The 24,519-nt window shown below is 38.0% G+C and overlaps 1 protein-coding gene across 2 annotated transcripts in view; it reads right to left on the bottom strand.

Annotated features, from left to right (window-relative positions):
• LOC129768657 (protein gooseberry-neuro) overlaps nucleotides 1-18,073 on the bottom strand; it is a 150,981-nt gene extending 132,908 nt beyond the window's left edge. Inside the window, exon 1 of one of the 2 annotated variants that reach the window (XM_055770434.1) lies at nucleotides 17,008-18,073. In XM_055770434.1, the coding sequence (XP_055626409.1) occupies nucleotides 17,008-17,083 (76 nt within the window). In that variant the 5' untranslated portion in view covers nucleotides 17,084-18,073. The remainder of the gene's footprint in view (nucleotides 1-17,007) is intronic. The other variant, XM_055770435.1, reaches the window with a different exon arrangement.
• Nucleotides 18,074-24,519: the final 6,446 nt, after the last annotated feature.

Genomic DNA, 24,519 nt, shown 5'->3' on the forward strand with positions numbered 1-24,519 from the left:
CGTGGGATGATGTTCGTGATCAGGTCCGAAGTAGGCGTGATGAACAGCGAAACATATCGCCGAGTCGATTGGCCTTGGAGGAGTTCTCTCGGTTACCTTCTCAGGTTTCCCAAAGTTATTTTTCTGCGATGAAATTTCGACTAAAAAGATGCGTTAAATAATCAAATAACAATAGCTGGTCCAATAAATTGTTTAGACTTTTCTTCTCAGGTAACCTAAAGATAATCTCTGCTACGCGTTGTGACACATGAAGTTTTTGTTTCGTCAAGTAGTCAATAGTTCGCGTTTACATAATCACATCACTTACCGCAGTGAATCCTGATTTTTCTTAACCATTCCCACTAACAACTATCCCTTCCATGATAAACGCTAGGGAACCACGCTATAGAGGCGACCCTTCTGGCCTTCGGGCGGCGATTATCATACTAACATTCCTTCCCTTCCCCTGGTGACTGTAAGGACGTGGCCGGCGTCGTTATTGACCATTTAAAGCTCGAATCACCGAAAATTGCACAACGAGAATGATTTGCTAGTCCCAAGCGTCATTCTGTGTGTTCTTTGTGCAATTTGGTTGGTTCAGGTCAATCACGGAGAGCAACTACGAATTGTACAGTCTACCCAAGCTCAAGCTCAAGCTCAAGCTCTATCATTACCAAATTAGAAAACTGGTCACGATTTTATGAAATAATGTTAACGTTAATAAGCACTACGAATCAATGTTGACGATTTGCATACTAATCGAAGCGGCAGCGGTTTTGAATGATTTGTTTTATATGCTTTAAAATATGATTCCATAATCGGTTTAAATTAAAGAGAATTATTGGAGCATACGCATTTTACAACACATTTATTTTACTCATTCTTGTGCTTATCTACTCGTGCTGTCATAAATGTGCAACATATGCATATGTGAGATACAATATTTATATACCACTGCGTAATACAGATGAATGACAATATCTAGAGAGGAAATATTGCAATGTAAACTTCGTCTGTTTCCAAATGAGTATAAATAACCATTGGTGCTAGGGAAACGAATGTATGATCGCATGTGTTCGAATGTGTCACATGCGCAATAAAAAAAAACTGTAGGTTCGCGTTGAATACTGCATTGTTGCAATACTATGATGAAACAAATTGCATGTGTATTCCAAACCACCCATCGGATCTTTTATGGCCCCCAAAACTTTCTGCAGAATATTTTTCGATGCCGTAATATTAAGTATAATATAAAGTTATATTCGAAATATTAAAAACCGAATTGATTTTTAAAACTTTTTGTTCGGCTTATGAATTCGGGAGTGTGTTCGAACTTATTGGTGACTTTTTCCGATCGATCGTTTAATTTTCGTGAATTCGTGAATTCATCAGTCAAATGACTGATGTTATCGGAAGGAGGTCAGTAGCGGCGAAGCTCCTAAATGGTCTTCCTCAAGGCCGATAGTTGAAGTATAGCGTAAGTTTTACAAAACGGCGGAAAATCGAATCGTTCGCGCCTTACACTCAATGCAAGCATTCATTTATCAGTCGTTGTCAGTACAGTCAAATAGTTTTATTGAAGAGTTTCATCCCTAGATTTCCATAATGTTCATTCCCGCCGGCAATAATTTCGCAGCCCTACGTTAACAATAAGCTCCTGTCTTGAACACCACCTTTTCTATTTTTATTTAAATTGACCGGGATGTTTAAATAAAAAAAAAAAAAGTTTTCAAACAACAAAATACACTCGACAAAAAAACTAGAGAAACAGAATGCGAAGTTGTAAATTTTAAACATTTTTTGACAGACTGTAACTTCGTGAAAAATCAACGCATATCGATGGGATATACGTCATCTTGAAACTACAACTTTGAGGTATTATAATATTTTACGTTATGTGCTCCCGTGGCCGAGTGGTTAGCGTTCCACATTATCATGCCGGGGGTTCGGGTTCGATTCCCGTTCTGGCCGGGTGATTTTTCGTCGAAGAAATTTCGTCCGACTTGCACTGTGGTCACGCATATTCTAGAGCTTGCCACTCCAGAATACATTCAAGGTGTGTTTTTCGGCATAGAAATCTCAACTAAAGTTCTACTAATAAAAATGACGCAAATAATACCTACGTTGAGTAGGCCAAAGTTCCACTGGGAACGTTAGTGTCATCCAAGAAGAAGAAGAATATTTTACGTACACGTTTTTGTCTTGGTGTGTATGTGTACTGGACAACAATAACGATAAGAAATGAAAAAAGCAATTTGTTTCTGTTTTTTCAAAGATTTTGTGGACTGACACATTTTTTTGCTAACTAACTCAACAACAAATCCAATTAACGTTATTAACCAGCTTTCATTTGGTTCTACAGAATGTTCCTGTAGAACCTTTCCATACCTTTCCAATTCTGCACAAGGATAATTTGTTCCTTTGACGAAAAAAAATTCTTTAAATATTTTGCATCGCTTTCAAATAAATACCGAAAACAGGATTTTTATAGTGCTTTACAAAATCTGCTGTAAACCTGCTAATACCGCAGTTAGTTCTAATGTTAATGTTCTAAATTTTGAGCCTAGCCTGCCAAAAACTTTAGCCTGTATTCCCTAAACATCTGTGAACGTTTTATATTGATACTTTTAGCCGTTTTTTCTAGCCAATTTTTCAAAGTTTGGAGTAAATTGCAAATCATACCAGAAGTACAAAATCCTACGCGACTCTCAGAATGAGCGATTCGTAACTTTCGTTTTCATGCGTTTGTAGGTACGAGGATTGCAAGGAATGATGATACTCACACGTATACATACGCATTTCCACACATACACGCACTCACGCACAAATTCATTAAGACGAAAGTAAGCTTACTGCAATACAGGTCGGACTCGATTATATACAGACTCGATTATATGTGATTCGATTATATATAATGGACTCGATTATATACAGTTTGGAAAAAAATATTTATTTTATATTTCAAATATGGCTTATTTTACGAAGAAATGTAACCTTTAAACGTTAAGGTGATGTTTAAGTGGCTATTATATGTACAGTGGGGATAAAATCGTGATTTTTGGAGATTTTGCTTGAATTTTCACCAGGAATTGTTTATATCGATATTGCAGCCAAATTAAGAAAGATAGAAGTTGTGCGTCAAAGAACAAATTGTAGAGCGGTTAAAGAACTTCAATATAATTGATAGAAACAATCTAGTTTAATATAAATTTTCAGGATAAAATTTTTTAATAACACATTAAAAATTATTAACTTTTAAGTGTTTAACTTCCAAAATGTTATTAAAATCTACTAGTTTAATTGTTCCACTAACATATCCTGCACTAAATTTTCTCATCTTTCAAATGAAAGAATCGTCTTCCGTAGCGTACTTTTTAATGTAGAGCCAGTTTGAGGCAACAGAGTCCGAAGCAAAAAAAAAGTTCTAGAACTCTGTCATTTTTGAAATTGGAATTGGAAAAACTTGTTAACTTTGAGAAATAATAACTCAAAAACAAAAAAAAAACAACTCTCTGATTTTTGGATACATAATGTAAAAGAAATCTCAGCTTTAGAGAAAAACTATAAAAAATAAAGCGCCCTCTAACTTTAACCGAGTAAACTATGAAAAACAAATTCAATCAATAATTACGAAAACAAAATCAATTTTTTTTCGCAAGTGTAATATTTTTGCAAGAATTCATTAAATCCAATTAGATATGCCGATCATCTCAATCGGTTCGTAGTTCAGAAGAAAAGAAAGTTCAGAAGAATAAAAAAAATCATTTTTGGGAAAAATTGATTTTTCGAACCATTGGTTAACTTTGAAAAAATCATAACTCAAAAACGAAAAAAAAGCCGTCTCCCTAATTTTTGAATATATTATGTAAAAAACCTCAGCTATTTAGAAAAAAATATTAAATTATATAGCGCCCTCCAGTCCAAAGCCATGTGAACAATAAAAAAAAACAAATATGTTAAATGAAAAATTACGAAAACGAGATTCAAATTTTTCGAAATTGTAGTTGTAATTTTGTCTAATTGGCTTTAATTTGATATATCGATCATCTGAATCGGTCCAGTAGTTAAAATGTTATTTTTGTAAAAAAGTGGGAAAAAGTGATTTTTTGGAGTACTCTAAAATGGAAAAAGACACCTTGATAAAAAAATTGTTTTGCCAGTCTATCTTGAACAAATTGTGTACCCTTGTTATACTCATTCCAATACTTATGTTGACTTTTGGTGCATACATGTTACGGTTTTAATAATTATATCTGGTCATTTCAAAAGTATTTGTGGTTATTTGTCTCTAGATGTTGTTGATGGTGATATAACGGGCAATACCTATCTAATTGTAGAATGCGTACCTGATAGATGAAATTTCATGATACATTTTATAAACAAAGTTTGGTAATATACTAACTTTGTCGAAAGTTTTATTGATTTGAAAATGAGAGAAATGTCTAAACAAATTCGCTATATGATACGTTTCACTACAGAGTATGAAATGTCAAACAGAAACATTCTAAAAAAATGATGACACGGACACGGATGCTATAATTGAACGACGGACGCATATATTAACAAAAAGAATCTAATTAACCGAAATTCTATCAACGAATCACAGCTAAGACGCAACGAAATCGACCCATTTCTGAAACTATTGATCACGGGCGATAAAAATTGTAATGGGTTGTATCTAGGACACGACCGCAGTGTTCGACGTAGAACTACGGAATTATGTTATTCAATCTACTTGTTCATCACTTCGGATATTATTTTAGAATACATCGAAATTTTTGTAATATCTTTTTAGCTATTTAATTTGTTATTGCTTCAGTAGACTCAAGAGAGCCGAGTAGAGTCGAAAGCTATCAGCACTTCTCGTTTATTTGGTTCAACTCGCATCAGACTTTCTCCTTCCCACTCAGATATCGATCACAAACTATGAACCCTTTTGCTCCTATATTCCGCTTGAGATGCGATCGAACCCCACAACATGCAACAGTAAGGTTACCCTGCTGGAATTTGAAAGCATACTTTCATGAAATATACGTTTATCTAAATAAATGCAGTGTATATCTATATTCCAAAATTATGGATACTTTCCATATCCACACTAGCACAGAATTCTCGTATGCTGCTCTTCTTTGTCGTAGCACACCTCGATACAGAAGGCTTCCTCTCCTTGTATCGAGCTGTGTGTGTATGTATGTGAAATCAGCATGAGGCAATGATGATATCCGCTTGTTGTGTTATGCAAGATCACTCGCATCTGTGTTTTCATTCTATTCTATTTTCGGTTTCCGCCTCTAGCCCTGAGAAAGGCCCTTGTGGAAAGAAACTCTATTCTATACTATACCCTATTCTATACCCTTCACCTGTCAAGAAAAACAATCCTCTCCCGCTCGACGCTCTGCGTCAACCATGTTGCCAAACGAGAAGTAGTGTGGCTTCAAATCGCGGATGGCTTATTTAAACCAAATATGTTGAAAACGGACAGAAACGAATGTATCAGTTGCTCGTTATTGACAGCTCTGTTCGGGAATGCACAACAATCGGCAGAACAAATGTATGGGAAAATGAGAATGCTTCCAGTTTTCATTAATTTAAACTGTTTAAGCACTAGCGGATTGTACTGTATAGTACATCAAAAGAGTCTTAAAGAATTTCCGATTCCATTGGTGTTCAAAGTATCAAAATTGGTTCGCTGTGAAAATAGTTATTAACGTTAACTCTATTTCACAAAAACGTGACCTATTTTCTGATTTGGTACCCTTCCTGAAAGACGTAGTTCTACGTCAAAAATGGGTAAAATACAGGAATATCGATCGCAAAAGATTATAGAGTAAATGTGGCGAGCAACCACGAACAACTTCAGAGCCGTGGTAGACGCCAACTTAGAGTTTGGCGGAAAAGTTTATAAGGTAACACAGTCAAGCTATTTTTTTTTTGCAAAATTCAATTTTATTATTCAACATAATTGCCTTCGAGGGCGATACAGCGATTATAGCGATTACTTTGCGATACCATTTTTTACTCTTTCGGTTTTTCCTCAAAATAGGCCTCAGTTTCTTAAATGTCTTGCCAGTCTGCATTCTCTTCAGGGCTGCGAACAGAAAATAGTCGCTGGGGCCAGATCTGGAGAATACAGTGGATGCGGAAGCAATTCGTATTCATGCAATTTTGCCAATCATCCAATTCATGCAATTTTGCCATCAATACACGAAATTCGGATTTTTCCATTTTTTTCACAATAACAATAGTTACATCACTCTCAATGCTGTAACTCGCGAACCAATCGACCGATCGCTGTCAAATTCTGACACGTATCCATTGAAAGATGGTGCTTCGTGATAGTCAAGTAGAATTTTGCATGATTTTTGCATCTAGACGTCAACCTCATGAACTTTTCAGCCGAACTGTTAAGGTTGTGCAGTGTTTTTTTTTAAGTTTCGCATCTGAGCAAAAGTGCTAATGTGCTCCCTTGGCCGAGTGGTTAGCGTCATAACTAACATGCCGGGTGTTCGGGTTCGATTCCCGTTCTGGTCGGGGGAATTTTTCGTCAAAGAAATTTCCTCCGACTTGCACTGTGTTCACGCGTATTCTAGAGCTTGCCACTCAGAATGCATTCAAGGCGTGTTATTTGGCATAGAAATCTCAACTAAGTACTAATAAAAATGACACGAGTAATACTACGTTGAGACGGCGAAGTTCCTCTAGGAACGTTAGTGCCATTGAAGAAAAAGAAGAAGATCTGAGCAAAAGGTTATAAACCTTGTTTTATAAACAAAAAAGAGCAATTGTACTTTATTTTAACTATCTTACGATCTATAGAGGATAATTGTCCAAAACATGATACAAATTTTCATAACCATGCAATGAGAAATTAATTCAAGTCAATAAAGATGATAAATACAACACATCATTAATCGAACGCACCAATTGCCGTCCCACAAATCCACCCTCACCCACCCAACCCTGTCCTCATAATTACTTCATATATATCAAACAAATTTTTCAACTCATAATTTTACCGCAAAATGTATCCAACCCACGGTGGGAGAGCATTCTATGAATGTGTAAGCAGAACGGGCCGGCCATGTATGGCATAACTAGCGTAGTAACACCTCCACGCCTGTTACCTTTCAGGCGGGACCTCGTGCCACATTTCTATGCACACAATAAATTAACAATTTTTCAACAGCAACATGCAACAACATGGAAACAAAGGGCCTGCCTGCCGGTCGGGAGAATTAACGGAATAGAATACAAAATGCCCTTTGTTCTATTAGCATTATCTACCACCCCCGCGTCACCCCTCTGCACTCTCACTCTCAGCCCGAAATGACTTCAACATTCCGGAATGGATTGTTTGAAAAGCCCACACATTGACTATCGCTCGCATCCTGGCCGGCATCATCGGAGACAGCAGCAGCAGCGGCGGAAAGCGAGCAAGTTCGTCGTTTGGTTGCCTTCGACGAGAGTCTCCAGGCTGGCTGTCGGGTGTGTAAGCAAATTAACCGTATCGGAAAACGGTATCCCGAACGATACCACAAGAAAGAGCAGCCGATAGGCGAGGAGAATTCGTTCCCGAAAGAAGATCCTTCTTCTTCGGGGGAGAGTGTGTCCTGGAGACCTACTGCTCAAGCAAAATGGGCAAACGAGCCAATCGACCATATGCCCGAAATTAGCCATACCTGAATTCCGATGAATAAAATTTTAATGGCCAAAAATCGAACACCAACCGAAATGGAACCCCCTGGAAAATCGGAATTTTTCACGCTCCGAGCCAGATGTTTTCGCTGCCTTCTGTCGGTGGGACGATCGGGACGTCGATTGCGTAGTTACTCGGTGGGCCAATGGGCACAACGTGTATATTCGATGGCAGCATGGAATAAACGGAAACTGCTACGGGCGTGAAACAGCTGAGCATTGACGCTTTCATGGCTGCTAATCACCGGAGATTTTCCTGACATCTTCTCTATGCTGGTCGCATAGGAATACACATATATAGAGTCTCCAACATATTCGGGTATGAATGATTTTAATGAATCGATTCTCTAACCATCCCTTCTTCTGAGGAGTAGAGTGACACGTGATCTCCAGGATGGTGGATATCAGTTGGGATGTTATCGGGTAATTGCATGACAGCACGTTCAATCATACTGGATGTAAGCGCTCCGAATCATTTTCGCATTCGCGGTGCAATCGCAATCTATTAGTGAGAGATTTCCCTTCAGTGACTGGATTAGTCCTTGATTGATCGGTTTATTGCACAATAGGCCAGACAGATAGCGTTTTTCTGATGCTGGCTCTTTGCAATAATATGAAATCAGAAGACTACAAATATTTGGTAGAAATGGCTGCTTCGAATCGGATGAAGTTTTCCTGATCCACCGATAGTCGTTTCTAGAATTTCATATAGATCCAAGTTTAAGAACATTTATTGTCCTAGTTTATAAGGTTCCAATGTGAAACAAGGAAATTTCAACTCCGTGCGAAACAAAACCACCCAAACAAGATAAAGGGTGAATTTCTATACGTTTGGGTTAATTTAGAGAAGAAAAAGACACAGAAAAAGTGACAGGAGGGTTGTGTCCGAGACACGACCGCATAGTTGACGTAGGATTTCGTTGGGCTATCTGTTGTTTTGGATATGTTTGAAGAATCACATTGTTAAACTCTTTGATAATGATTTGGTGGTCGGGAAAAGGGCCATTTTGTCTGGTTGTTGGGTATTGTTTGTTCACTCGACCAGTGCTCACAACCGAGTTATGATAATAGAAGGATGGTGATTAGTCATTGGATGGTGCGTACCACGATAGAAGATGCCAAAGTGGAATGAGATATGATGAAAGCCGCCCTCTGTGACGCTGAACAAGATGGATCTTGTGTTATGTATGGATAAAATGAAGCCATCAATGTTAAATAAGATAAATATCATTATCGAACCCAATTATAAATTTTACTCACCAGAAAAAAGTGTTACTTTATTATAGAGATAATATATTTGAAATGGAAAAGTTAATTTCATTTATAATTTTTACTTTCTGAGAATTATTCAACCCATTTTCATTTTCGCTTTAAACCCAACGTGACACGGAACTACTTCATTTTTCCCAATTTTTCTTGTCGCATGAACTTTCCTTGGGAGGAAAAAATCGTTTCATATTTCAAGTCGGCAATGCCCGTGCTAGTTACAATGAGCATTATCCATTTGTGCGAGTCGTTTGGTTAACTATCGACCACGAGGGTATTTATATGCTGATTTCCCCCAGTTGATGTATTGGCAATGCCGATTTCTCCGTATCTTCAATTTCGACCAATCAGAACGAGTATTTCCGTTTGGAGATTTTTCGATTGTTCGATTGTTTCGTATGATATATTATTTTATCCATTGTGATGAATTGTTATGGAGTGCTCAGATCGATTGATGCAAATATCTCGTAAATCTATCGGGAAATAACTGACCAATAATTGTAAGCACATGAGCCGCCGTATATTTCGTCAATTTCCACCAATCAGAAGTATGTATTTCCGTTAGGATAGGGATTGAACATTTTCAATTGTTCGATAGTTAGTTTCATGACATATATTATTTTATTCAATGTAAAAAATTGTTATGGAGTGTCGAAATTGATTGATGCAAAAATCTCATCAATCAATAAGCAATAAGCGTTTGAAATTGGACAATTTTCACGATGTGCTCGATTTTCGATTTTCAATTTGTACCCCCATATGCTCCCGAAAGATGTAATCCTACGTCAAAATTGTAAAAGTATAAAATTGTTATTGGAGGGTGGATGGTCAAATTAGTGCCCCCGTGGCCGAGTGGTTAGCGTCTGACATTATCATGCCGGTTCGGTTTCGATTCCCGTTATGGTCGGAGTATTTATCGCCAAAGAAGTTTCCTCAAAAAATAGTCTTACCGCGTCAAGTCGCACGATCTAGTCGCAGACAATTCAATTGTATTGTTTGTGGCTGTTAAAAATAAGGATAAAATACGGTAATTTTGACAATGAAAGTATCCATTCAATCAAGTGTTTCGGTAAAACAAAAAAAAACACATTTTTAACATAGTAAACTCCCGTTGTAGCTCAATGGAGCAATGTGTTTTACGGCCGTCTCTATGCTAGCTGTCGCTATGTAGACACTATAAACATCGTCAAACCAACAGTAGCTATGCCAATAAATGGTAATAAAACTGAGATTATGATGAAAATAAGACTTCGTACAGATATCAATACAGATTTTTGACAAGAAATCATGATGAAACTTTTTTTTTTGGGGCCAAATACATAATTTTTTTTTTATGGCAAACCTGCTCCCAGCAGTCTTAAGAACGCTGCAAATACGGAATCTGAATGAAAAAATGTGACAATTGTACATTTAACTCAGAAAAAGAATATAACAGGGTAGTCTAAAGTGATAATCAAAATATACACAACAATAATAGTATTAGCTGTTAACTAGCTATAAAGATTTTGACCAAAGAAAATGACGTCCCAGAAATAACAGCTTTACTTGATGATGATGATGATGGTCCCACCTCATACCCCTACAAAGGTTTGAGCAGGACAATTTATCTTTAAGATAACATTAAATTTTAATAATGTACATGAAAATTCAGTATGCAAAATAAAACGGACTGGTTCTGCTGCAGACATAACTGTCATATGAACATCAAGAAATAGGCAAAAACTGAAAAAAAATGATCCCAAGACATGTCAAGCATACTTCCAAACCTCCTCACTGTTTGAGGTTTATTTCCAGTTCGTCTGATTTCAATTTTAGTAAAAGTTTAGTGAACGTTTGAGCCACGCGCGCTTTTTGGTAGACATAGAATCTAGATTTTGAACTCAGGAAAAAACAGATATACATTGTAATTTTTTAGGATCTGTAGTGGAAACCGAATTCAATCTTGAGATAGCCCCGTCGGAATACTCATAATCTATAGTATTAGCAGATGGTTATATCGAGGTTTTTCTGTACTGTGGCAGATCTCAGAGTATGTCTCTAGTGGAAACTTCAAGATATCGGGTTCAATTCCCGATCAGTCAAGCAAACTTCCAACCCGGGAAGATCTGAAAATCGACCCATATTACCCCTAATAATTCAAACGCTTATTTTAAACATTCAAGATACTGTATGAATTATAAAATATTGTATTGTTATAAGAATGATTAATACTTTAGTACAAAGTATGATTGTTGTAATTTGCAAAATCTGCGTGCACAGGTTCGTACAAGACGAAAAATTCGGCAAGTAAAAAAGCGTGAGAAAGTTTTGACAAAACAAAGAACTCCCCAATATTGAACCGGATTCGGATATACAGCAATTCCATGCCAAACCGATATAGTGGTTCTACAATTTTCAAACAATGTATTTTTCCAAAAATGATTTTTTTTAAATTCATAACTTTTGAACAACTGAACTGATTTAGATGATCGACATATCAAATTAAAGCCAATCAGAGTCTTTTATTAAAAATATTAATAGGGTAAATGATCTTGGTTTGTCCAATTTGGGGTGTTTTTACGCAACTAGTAAATGCAAATCGATTTTTCTTCATGAAAATCACACATAATCGATACGAGTTTGGGTTTGTTGAAAAGCCCCAAGTCTCTAGTTGCTAATACTACATAAGGTGTTGAAATTATTCAAATTTTTATGTTTTTTAACGATTTTCCTTAATTATGATCATGGTTCGACCACCTCTGATCATGGTTTGCCCAAAAAAAAGATCATGGTTTGTCCGGTTTTAGAAATCTCCATTTTTGAATGAAAACATTCGAATCCACAATTAGATGTTGCATTTATCATTGCTTGAGTTTACTGTCGTCATATTGATTCATTCATAATTTAGGCTTTCTTCAGAATATTGCCTTTTCTTGGGTATTTTAGAAGTGTTCACCTCAACACAATCAACACAGAAAAACCATACTTCTGCTATGCGCGAAGCACACCATAAACAAACATAAACATACTGCAGCGCGCCAAGCGGTTGCCATAGAAATCATGTGGACAAAACAACATTATTGAATTGGACAACTCATGATCAGAATTGAGTTCATCAAAATGCGTTAATTTAATGGTTTAGCTATGTAAATCCGATACAAATGGTGAGCAAGCATGATGTTTACAATATTTATAAGTGTTGTAATCCAGAAATGGTCTGAATACGTGCCAAATAATCATCTGGTGATCGATTAAAAGTTAGCTCGAATGAGGGGCGCATTGACAAAAATAGAAGGTGTATTTTATAATCCTTTAAAACATGTGATTTCGTAATAATATACTATCAAACTACTATAAATCATGTAAAAGGCAATTTCATTTATATGTTTCGAAACATTCGAAGGCCTTATTTTACACAGGAGCGCTGAATTAGAGCATTCAAAAAAGTGGGCAAACCATGATCATATTTTCGACTGGACAAACCAAGATCATTTACCCTATTTGCAAAAAAAAATAAATTATTTTGCTCTCGAAATGATTGATTGTATTTGTTTTTTATAGTTTTATAGGTTTTATAGGCTTCGGGCTATATTTTTTTATATATTTTTTTTGAAAGCTGAACTTTTCTTGCATAACATATCCAAAAAATCAGAGATGTGTATTTTTTTCGTTTTAGAGCTATGATTTCTCAAAGTTAACCGATGATACGAAAAATAATCTTTCCCCTTCTTTCCAAAAATGATCTTTCTCAAAAATTCATAACTTTTGAACTACTGAACCGATTTATATAATCGAGATATCAAATAACAATATCCTCTTTGAATGAAAATATTACAAATGCGAAAAAATTGGATTCTAGTCGCATAGATCTAGTCTAGTTGCATAGGAATATTAAACGAAGAATGAAAACTTGACTTTGAAAAATCATAACTCAAAAACGATAAAAATAACATCTCTGATTTTTGGATATATTACGTAAAAAAATCTCATTAAATTTTGGTCTACGGGAAGAGAAGAATACAAAGCGGAAAAAGTAATCCTTTATTTTCGGGTGAAATTTTTTTTTTAATATGCTTTGGATTGTCCGACTTGAGTCAAAAATGCACCGTTTTGTTTTCAATTTTTTACGTATTTTGCTGTTACAATATCGGCACCATAAACACCATTCACAATTTCAGCGTCCTGGCTTGCATTTTCACCTTTATAAAAAAAAAGTGTAAAATATACCTAGTTTTCTCTTTGTTGACCTCCATTGTTAACACCCTATAACCAGGGTTGCCATAATAAAATTTGTGTTTTTGCTCTCAAAAAATCTTTTGATCTGTGTTTTTTTCTCAGAAAATCTGTATCGAAATCTGTATTAACTCTTTGCGGTCATTTGTCTGCTCTCAGCCACCACAGCAAAGAAGTATACTAATATTATAATTAGGGATTGTTAACCGGTTTTATCGTTACCGGTTTAACCGGTAATACTGGGTCATTCTTCTTTACCGAATTACCGGTAATTTTACAATCATTAACCGGTAGTTTCGGTAATTTTCATGTTTACACCATAAATAAAATTTGTCTTTATGCCGCTTTGAAATATGACTCGAGAATCAAAATAAGACAGAAAAATCACAACTGGCAGTGTTCCCCGATCCTACGACATCCGAACTTCAGCAAAAATCGCCGCTCGATCTGAAAACGAAACACAAGATAAGTTTCAGCGATGAAGGAATTGGTTGATGCCCTCGAAGAAATGCACCCTTTATGACGCTGAAGTCAGATTGCATTTTATGCTGGAACAGCTATCGGAGCAATCATCAGAAATTTCGAAGCAGCAGCTTGAAGCCCTGATTGGAAGGATTGCAGAAGGACGCTTCGTATATGCAGATTCGTTCTCGTATATGAATAATCATTTTGCTCGTGGTCGTAACACAAATAATGATGACTTTGGCGTCTTCAATCAAAAGTCTCGGACTGCATTCATCAATCAGGCATTTGAAATTGATCCTGACTTGATCAAATTTGACGATGATGATATTGATTCAGTAGCTGGACACCAGGAAGGAAAAAATCCACTGGACGATGCAGAACCTGCAGAACAGTTGAGCATCAAGGAAGAACTTGAACGACGATTGCAACAACCAAACGTCCATAAATGGATTGATGAAAACCCTCGGACAATAGTTTTCGTACAGAGGGCATCAGAGACAAATACATGACAATGTTATTCGATGCTCTTCGTACTGTATGCCCAACATAATTGAACTCAGAACGGGCGTTTTCCTCTTCTGGAAACTTTGTTAACAAGATCCGATCTAGATGCTACTATTAAATTAACATTCTCTGTGTCCTTAAATATTACTTTACCACGTTGACTGCAACGTCAGTCACCGGTGACTGACAATACAACAAATGATAATAAAGGTAAATAATGTAAGCATATAAGCTCATTAGCATTCTCTTTCGAACGGAAATATCTTCCACTACGATAAGAAACGATGGTCCTAATACGTTTAAAAAGTTCCATCCATCGCTATGAAACCGTGGCACTCAACGTGTTAACCAACTTTTTGTAAACTAATGATTATCAATAAAAGCCGTTTCTTCAAGAAAATGGTTTTATTTTAAAGTATTTTTTACCGGTAATTTACCGCTTTTACCGGTAATGAAATTTTCATAACCGAATAACCGGTTATTGAAATTTTGGCACGGTAATGCAATCCCTAATTATAGTTTATGCAAAAATGTATCAGTTCACACTTTTTCTAAACGAAGTTTTATGTCTTGTGAACTTATTCACAAACCAAAACGGTGCTACTATGAATCATGGATAATGGTACTCAGGTACTCAGTATTAATGGAAAACTCCATGTATTGCGGCACTGTATAGATGTAAAGAGCATTGTTTTGTATGTTTGTAAAAGGCGAAAGACGACAAACAAACTATTTCGGTGATACACGCGACAGATATCACGTGAAAAAGAATTAAAGCAAATATTTTTTAATCATAAACATAAAAACATTGTTTAGTACATACTTATCAGAAGTTTACGAAAATAAAGGAATCTTGTTCATCTTACAAAGTTATACATCACTGCTTCTTCAAGTAAAAATAATTGCGATCAGTACGACATACATGTCGAAATTTAAAACCACCGCAAAGAGTTAAACTTATAAATTCATTTAGCTGACCCGGCTAACTTGTCCTGCCCAAAATGGATTTTTTGATATGAATACTTCTGAACAGACACGTTTTTTCAAAAAGCGAACACTCGTGGCTTGAATTCCAGAAAATGAATTGATCAATCTTTCAATTGGCATTTGTCACTGCTAGACACGAAAATAAATAGATACATACAAAATAAATATCAATGTATAATTTGCAATAAACTCTATTAGATTAGCAAGCTCGAGAGCAGTTTCAAGTTGCTCAGTTTTTTTCCGATTTTTTTCGTTCTTCTTTCAAAATTTTCAAACAAAAAAACAATTGTTTTCACCTTTACATTGATTTACGGGGGGAGCTCAGCTCAAATCGGACAATCTTTACTCGAATTTGATAGCCACATTTTGGCGATTCATTTTCATTTTCCACCTGAAAATCCATTAATATTTACAAAATGGCGAAACATAGATATCAATGTCGTCAAAATTAAGTCCAAAAATTAATTCCAATCGGACAAACTTATCATTGTAGAACAAATGCGTAATCATTTTTTACGATTCCACTTTTCTCTGTAGTACATATGCGTAGCCCTTTTTTAAAATTGTCCCTTTTTAAAAATGTTTTTCTAAGAATTCTATCATTTTAATTTGAGTGGAGACAGACACAACAATATATAGACGACTCAAATCTGATCAGCCGTTCTCTTGTGATGATGAGTTATACGCAAAAAAAAGGTGGGAAAAACCTTGATTCATCTTTATATGCATAAGATTTTGAAGCATAATCTTAGCTTTAGTAACATTGGTTGGCATAGTTATTATAAATTTGACGATGTTGATGGTATCCACGTAAAAGTTCGCATTTACTGTGCTTTAGTAGGAAAAAGATAAACAGTGATATTTATTTATTGTAAAGCTAGCTGATGACGCAGACTTTGGCATCTTTTAGCCTTAGATTGAACGTGAGAAAGCAGTATTACATGCTACACATGAATGCCAAAATGACTCTCATTCAGACTGCTTCGAATGCCATATGAAAAAAATTGGTGAGTTGGGAAAATATATTATTGTGATCAAGCCATAACTAATATTGAATCGTTATTTTGAAAAATCTGTAAATATGTATCGAAACCTAAAAAATCTGTAATCTGTATCTACAGATTCTTGGTTTCAAAAAGACTGAAAAATCTGTATAAATTCAGATTATTCTGTAGATATGGTAACCCTGCCTGTAACTCATAACTGAATGCAACAAACAAAAACAGAACAGAATATTGTTTAGGATGAAATGTCACGTTTACAACGAGTCTAAACTTGGTATTGTATGATCGATAAAACGCGAGATATCGACCACTACAGCCAGCTACCGAGAAAATAATGAATAACTTTTTCCCCAACCTAATATGTTGCATCCATTTTTGAGGTATACTCTCCTATACGAATGATGTGAGATGACTTCAGTCATAAGATGAGATTTGAATTCGTCGCAGAATGAGGAGGATAATTTGTACTTAGAACAAGTAACACAGTCCTTATGATAAATCGAGGTGAAACGAGGTATTGACAACGAAAATTGTAAATCGTTTCCGATGAAAATAGCGAGAGAGTTGCGGGTAGATCCATTGGCAAAGCGTTGACGGGACATATTTTGAACTTTATACTTATTATAAATCATCCGTTTTTGAAAAAATAGTCGGTCGATGGAATAAAATTGATTCTGATAGAACCCCCTCTAAATTGTTATGGTTAATGCTGTTATGGTATTGAGGATTGTTTTCAAGATCTAGACACATTGTTATGTTATCTTTTACTGCATAAGGTCACTTTTAATCACCTATAATGAAAACTAAAATCTGACAAAAAGACTAGTGTTTTCCAGTCTGATGAATTTCATAGGGTCTTTCCATTATATTCAATAAATGTTAACTTCTTAAATACCTTGGAAAGGATATCCACTGAAGAGTGGTCTCATGTTGAGCGAATTCGCTCCGGACATAGCCCCTGACATATCCATGTTTCGTTCCACTTTTGACACTTCACACCGGAACCAAGAACACAATCTGACAATCGTCCACTGTCGGTTCCCAGCTTTCCCGCTATTTTTTACTAGTAATTGCAACCGATCCGCACTTCTTCTTCACATCTCTCACGCGACGACTTATTCGGGGTAATCAATGCACTCACTTTCATTAACAGCCCGTGATGAAATAATTATTTAATTTACAGCCATTTGTGCTGTTCCATTTCGGTTTCACTGTCACATTAGCTTTCCAGTTCACGTCTTTCCACGGTTTCCGCCACCAAATGGCAGACAGATCGTCTCACATGCTCCAAACTTCACTCAGCAAAATTCGGAAGAAAAAATATCAGGCGTACGACGATCTCTATCGCATCCCCGCGCTGTACACAGCAACTCCTGCTCCAATCCTCCGTTTCCCGCCGACGATGGCTCCAAAATGATAGGTTGCCCAGATTGAATTAATTTAATTATCATAAACAACAAAATTGCTACCCATCAGCACTACAATTAAGTGTAATCATCGCGCGCTTTCATTAGGTTCGTTAGGAGAGAAAACGGCAAGGCTCCAGCGCCGACCGATCGACCCGTCGATGAAGTGCCGACGACGATGATGATGATGACGAGGACGACGAAAGCGACGGCTCGTGTGTTTGCACTTCGAGTGTACCCCAATAGATCACGCGTTATCGGGGACCCATCATCCGAAACAACAAGAAAAACACACCGCACGATCACACACCTGTCTACGCGGAAGGATGACGGTAGCGTCCGGAGGTTCCCCGTCGCGCGGGATTATTCCTGCTGATCTGATCGCGCAGCGCTGCCCGCGCACACTTCCAAGTCCCGAGCGCACAGTTTCGCGAGTTTAGTGCGACGGCGCGACGGTGTCCGCGTGTGTATGTCCGCTTGCCGAAACTCTTTCCACGAAACTACGCCGAGGGAAAAACAAAAAGCATAATTTTAATCCACCTCTTCCAAGCGGCTCTCGGAAAGGCGCACAACAGCTGGGCATGGCCTGGGAGCGAACGAGCAAGAGCGAAAATGTATCCGGCTCGAGATGCTCGTTGTGGCCCGAGAGGAGTTATCGGGTTGGTTGGATTACGAATCGTGCGGCCCTATATTATGGTTACCACCCCACGAGGGAAAATAACGACAACGGAAAAATAAAACAAGCGAGTACGTCAATGACGACGGCGGCGAACTGAGAGTTGTGTTTGATCGATCGTGTACACGATTAAACCACACACAGATACTCGCGGTGTTCGAGGAGACTCCGAAGGGACGCCCGATCCGCTTTGGATCGCTTCGCGGTGGTTTGCTCGATTGATAATGTCGTCGTGCCTTGTTGAAGGTGGCGAAGTAATTGTGCGTTATGTGATGAAGGTGAGATCAATGCGAACGCCTGGTAACTATGCGCTAAATATTTCAACTATTTAACACTCCTATACTCGCGCATTGGTCTGTCAGACCGAGAAATCAATAATTCGTTCATTTCTCAGAAAATATCAATACTACGACTTTGCGATTCTCTCTAGCTTCGTTTTTCGTCGTTCGTCATCGTTTAGCGTATCGCATGTGTTGGTACAAAGGGGACGTGTGCCACTTTTTTAACACTTTCGGTCTGACACACCGACGCGAGTATAGGAGTAACTTTTTTGGAAAATTGCCTTTTTTCATATTCTAGAATATTGTTGAATGAAATGTATAAATTAATGTTTGTGGCGTGGAATATTTATTGCATATAATGCATGAAATCATTATCGGACTATTTTTATTTTAATGCAGTCCCTTTTGTAACTGGATTGAACGCATCCATATATTAATTCTGACAAGTGGAATTGGAATTGCATATTCACTATGTAGAATGAAAGCGTTTTAACTGAGATGGAAACCTTGCATGCTTGAACAATTTAATTTCTTGTCACTATTATGAGCATTCTGTACTTCGTTATCTTCCTCAACGAATTTCTCCGTTTCGTCAGTGTCCGAGAACGATGCTGATAGTGAATGAACTGGTATATTAATATCAATGAATGACAAAACTAGGGATATTTTCTTTTGCTCACAACCCGTGAACGCGGAACAGAACGAAAAAGAGAATGAACAAAACTGGATGAATCAACTGTGAGGGGCTTGCTGTGATTGTGAGGTTCGGCGTTGGTTCATTTTCGGTATCCCGAATGCAATGGTATAATGATCGAATGTGGTCGGAAATTCAGCTGAAAAGATTGATGTGATACAGATATTTCCAAGCACTGACAAACACTACACGAAACCAGGGTTTATATACAGCAGCCGCAACACTGCACGCTACGAAAAAAAGGCTTTACGAGTGGTACAAGTGGATTCCTGGCGGGATAAATCGATCCCAATTGTTACTCCACTGGTTGGAGGAAATTTCGGCCTGAGAAGTTCAGACTGCCTTGAGACACGAGACAGTGGATAGACGTATTCGTTCCATCACCGTTCACAAACCTGTCTGAAAAGTTGTGTTCAGACTCCACTGAATAAGACGTCGAAGTTCATTTGTACGCGAGCTCTGTTGTACGCGATAGCGGTTACTGTGCCAACAAAGGGAAACGAGTGGAACATCCCGGTTCCTGTGCACCAATCAAGAAACGGGAGTTCGAGGAGATATCGAGCCGAAAGAAGGAGCATTCTCATACCCAACCGGGGCAATATTCCGGTCAGCAACTGGTCCAGAAGAGGCGGTCGATACGGCGATACACAGCACCCCTAACCAGTGCAACGTTCCTGTCTAGGACTGGTCCAGCGGATGCAGAGGCAGCGGCGGGCCCTGACACAATACCGAATACACCTGTGAGTACTGTAATACCCAATAGGAGCTAGGGAAGTAGGTCAGAACCGAGCTAATAAACGCCGTCTCGTTGGGTAACCTATAAGAGTGTGTTTTCCTTTACTAGTTAATATAGAAATGCTGAAAGTGAGCCAGCCTTGGGAGAGAATATAAAGAGTCCATGCGGGCAGTTGGACGTGACAGAAGGCTTAGTTTCAAAGTTTAGGCATTCTAGAACATACTGTTGGAAGGATTTTTCGAAAACTCCATTATTTTCCGAGTGATAGCCCTTATAGTGATGCGGTATCTGATCTAGTACAGTTACAACAATTAACTTCAAACGCGTTTTTCTCGAAACTAGTTTTTTCAAACTGGCATACATGATATCTCAAATTCTACTGCACCGATTTATGTCGAATTTATATAAATACAACCTGTATGTATCTCTCTATCACATGAACCAAAATCATAATTTTTCAATTTAGCTATTTTCAAAAAAAAAGAAGAAACGTAAAACTAAGTTCAAACATACTTTTTTTTCTTCAAACTGTCGCCATCTTGTAGTCGTTTTTAACTTGTCCTAGGTTCATGCGAAAGTGGCATCTTTGTTGATTCAGAATCTGTTCATGTGCGGCATAACAAAACTTTTTTTTGGACCCCCTCTCTTCATCAGCTTGCAACTATTCCAATTATAATATTTTTCTGTTTTATTTTTAAAAGATAGATAAACAAATAATTAAATAATTGATAGTAAAAATGGTTCCCGGAATAAATGACCGCTTAAAACGATTGAGAGAGCACCGAGACACCACCGCTTTCGACGGCGTGTTGGCGGTGGACTTAGATCGCGTCATCTTGGCGTTTAGGCCGTTTTGATTCGTCATCCTCGTTAAAAGGGGACTTCGTCCCTCTACACTTTTCCATGCGGTTGTTTCTGTTGCAGTTGTTTACTGTGGCGGTTTATTCCGGTCACGAGTAAAAATATACATTATTTTATTTTTTCGGAGCATGGAAACACGTCCGAAATTAGTGCCTCTAAACTAGAATACCCTCTTAAGGATTCTAATGTGGCTAATAAAGGGTGTGTCACATCAAATTGCATCACGGAAAAAACGCTGTAGAAATTTGCCCAGTAGACCGATCCTTTTGATAATTTTAGACAGTAAAATAAAAACTATTAAACAACTTTTGGCATTTTCTTTTTATTCATACTCCGAGCCCAAGCCCGTATGCTCGCACCTTCCTCATTACCCCGTCCATAAGGTTCTGTACAACGTCAGGTTGTAGTTCTTTTTGAACAGAAATCCATTTTCTCTTGAAGTCCGCCTCCGATTTGACTACTTTTGGGTTCTTCCGGAGGACCTGCTTCATAATCGCCCAATATTTCTCTATTGGGCGAAGCTCCGGCGCATTGGGCGGGTTCATTTCCTTTGGCACGAAGGTGACCCCGTTGGCTTCGTACCACTCCAACACGTCCTTTGAATAGTGGCACGAAGCGAGATCCGGCCAGAAGATGGTCGGGCCCTCGTGCTGCTTCAATAGTGGTAGTAAGCACTTCTGTAGGAACTCCTTAAGGTAAACCTGCCCGTTTACCGTGCCGGTCATCACGAAGCGGGCGCTCCGCTTTCCGCAAGAGCAGATCGCTTGCCACACCATGTACTTTTTGGCAAACTTAGATAGTTTCTGCTTGCGAATCTCCTCCGGAACGCTGAATTTGTCCTCTGCGGAGAAGAACAACAGGCCCGGCAGCTGACGAAAGTCCGCTTTGACGTAGGTTTCGTCGTCTATTACCAGGCAATGCGGCTTCGTCAGCATTTCGGTGTACAGCTTCCGGGCTCGCGTCTTCCCCACCATGTTTTGCCTTTCGTCGCGGTTAGGAGCCTTCTGAACCTTGTATGTACGCAGGCCCTCCCGCTGCTTGGTCCGCTGGACGAATGAACTTGACAAATTCAGCTTGTTGGCGACATCCCGGACCGAACTTCTCGGATCACGTCTAAACTGCTTAACTACGCGCTTGTGATCTTTTTCACTGACGGAGCATCCATTTTTGCCGTTCTTCACTTTCCGGTTGATGGTTAGGTTCTCGAAGTATCGTTTTAGTACTCTGCTGAGCGTGGATTGGACGATTCCCAGCATCTTACCGATGTCCCGATGTGACAACTCCGGATTCTCGAAATGAGTGCACAGGATTAATTCACGACGCTCTTTTTCGTTCGACGACATTTTTTCCAAATTTACGAAAAATTGACAGTAAAGCATGGCCAACGTGATCTGTACACTCTTATCTGATTATAAGCTAAAGCTGAAGATATAATTCCTAAAAATTAAATTTCTACAGCGTTTTTTCCGTGATGCAATTTGATGTGACACACCCTTTATGTTGAGGAAACGATTATTTGCAAACGACCCGAGATTAACAGGATGACATATTTTCTTCTGGGTCGGAAGGAGATATTAGAAAATTGAGATAATATGACAGATTTTAATTGATTTCACTCGAGTTTATTGATGGGTGTTTAGGAAGCTAAGACTGCTATATTCCATCACTGAAGGATTAGTTTTTTTTTATCCCATCTGTTTATTTTTATTAGGCCCATTTAGCAATTCAGCTGTAACAGTAGAAGCAGAAGATCGTAATGTGAGCGGTAAGGGCTGGGATAAGTTGCTCGGTACGACTTTATGATATCTTTTGGGCACTCCAATAGATACCGGCAATGGTACAGAGATGGTTTATAGATACCTAAAGTAAGCCCCCCAAATACACTTGAAATCGAACGTGGCCGCCACACTATTCTTCTAGGAGAACTTAATCCTAGAAATTGTTGAAAAATTTGTTTAAAGAATCTGACAGTGAAATAACTGTCGACGTCGCTAACAAACATGTAGTACAAATGAGAAGAGGGTGAGGAAGACCTATACAGGAGACCCAACCTACTTCCGAATATTTGTAAAAAAAATCGTTTCACACAAAGTAAGGTATACTACATGTCAATCAATGGAAATGACAAATTTCGAGAGTGTAATTTGCTTGGCAGAAGCTGTATTGAAAGTGAATTGAACGTCTCATTCACGTCCTAGATGGCTGGTTGAGCGAAAGATGAAATTATTTTTATTTAGATTGAGAAATCCATTTCTTTCGGTCGCATCATGAGGATCGAGTTATCGTGGTCACAGTATCAGGAATTCTTGGGGAATTCTGCGATCTAAGCACTCCTTTGACACTGTTGTGGTATTTCTGGAGACCCAAGCAATAATTGAGATCCAGTTGGAAGACGAGTCAACTAAATGTGACGAAGTATAGACCACTGATGCTTAACGTGCGAGGGAGAGCTTCAGAGTGTTGTAGAAGTTTAATGTTGAGCTTTGCAACATCAAAACGTTGATGAGGGTCATCGAACAACGTAATGAGGTGGACTATTTTTCAAAGTGAAGCTTCTGGAAATTAGTCTGCCCGTATTCAGTAGAAATATTCGTGAGTGGGTTACATTGAGAGACATGTTTCGCAGTTTCATACACAACAAAACGCATTCGTCGCCAATGGATCGATTCACCTTCCTTCGTTCTTCACTTCCTGAATATGCACTTGAGAAAATAAGCTCCATTGGGTTATATACAAGTTGATTCGAATCTGACTCTGAAACTTCGAACCGGGACGTTCGTAGACATTTTAACATTCCATCGTCTGAATCTGCTCCAGATGTTGAAACGACTCGAAATATGTGTACAGCAACCTTAAAAGAGTTGTTCCTTGTGTTTCCTTGAATGTGCAGCATCCAGTACATCATTGTATTTTACATTTCCTCCGAAATTATTGCACATCTCATGTTTACGTAGTTCTCGAACCGCGGAAGTTCATTCATCTCTAGTATCTGCAATGACGATTTTCCCAGGCTTCTCAGTTTAAAAGTCCGTTTTAGGGAAACATATTCCGGTCTGCCAAGCGAGTACAAAAATACTCAATAGCAAAAAAATGTCCCCGACTTTCATGTATTTGCAAAGCAGATTCCCCCAGGCACATTAATTTTGAAGTCCGTGTTAGGGAAACACAGCTCAGTGGGGAAAAATACCCACGACTTTCATGTATTTGAAAAGCGGATTCCCTCGGGCACATTGATTTTGAAGTTCGTGTTAGGGGGAACCGTAAATCGGGCCAATCAAAACTTGGCAGTTAAGGCGTTTAGATGACGCTTCACATTTTACAGTTGTTCCATTGTTCATCTCATGAAAAATAACATTTTATTAATTGCGATAGACGCGTAGAAATATTTCCTATTAATTGATCCAAACATCTTTTCGATCTGTTGAGAAATGTTCGAGTTATAAGCGTCCGAAATACGGGTAGGGTTAGCACACAAATCGGCAGAACAAATGTATGGGAAAAAAGGAAGTTTTTCCAGTTTTCATGAGTTTAAACCGTTTAGAGATTTGCGAATTGTAATGTATAGCATATCAAACAAATCTTAGAGAATTTCCGATTCGATTGGTATGCCAATCATGAGAATTCATTCACCGTGAAAATAGTTATTAACTTCTTCTTCTTATATGGCACTAACATTCCTAGAGGAACTCCGCCGTCTCAACGTAGTATTACTTGCGTCATTTTCATTAGTACTTAGTTGAGATTTCTATGCCA

Source organism: Toxorhynchites rutilus, chromosome 2 (genome assembly GCF_029784135.1).
Source record: "Toxorhynchites rutilus septentrionalis strain SRP chromosome 2, ASM2978413v1, whole genome shotgun sequence".
NCBI lineage: Eukaryota > Metazoa > Arthropoda > Insecta > Diptera > Culicidae > Toxorhynchites > Toxorhynchites rutilus.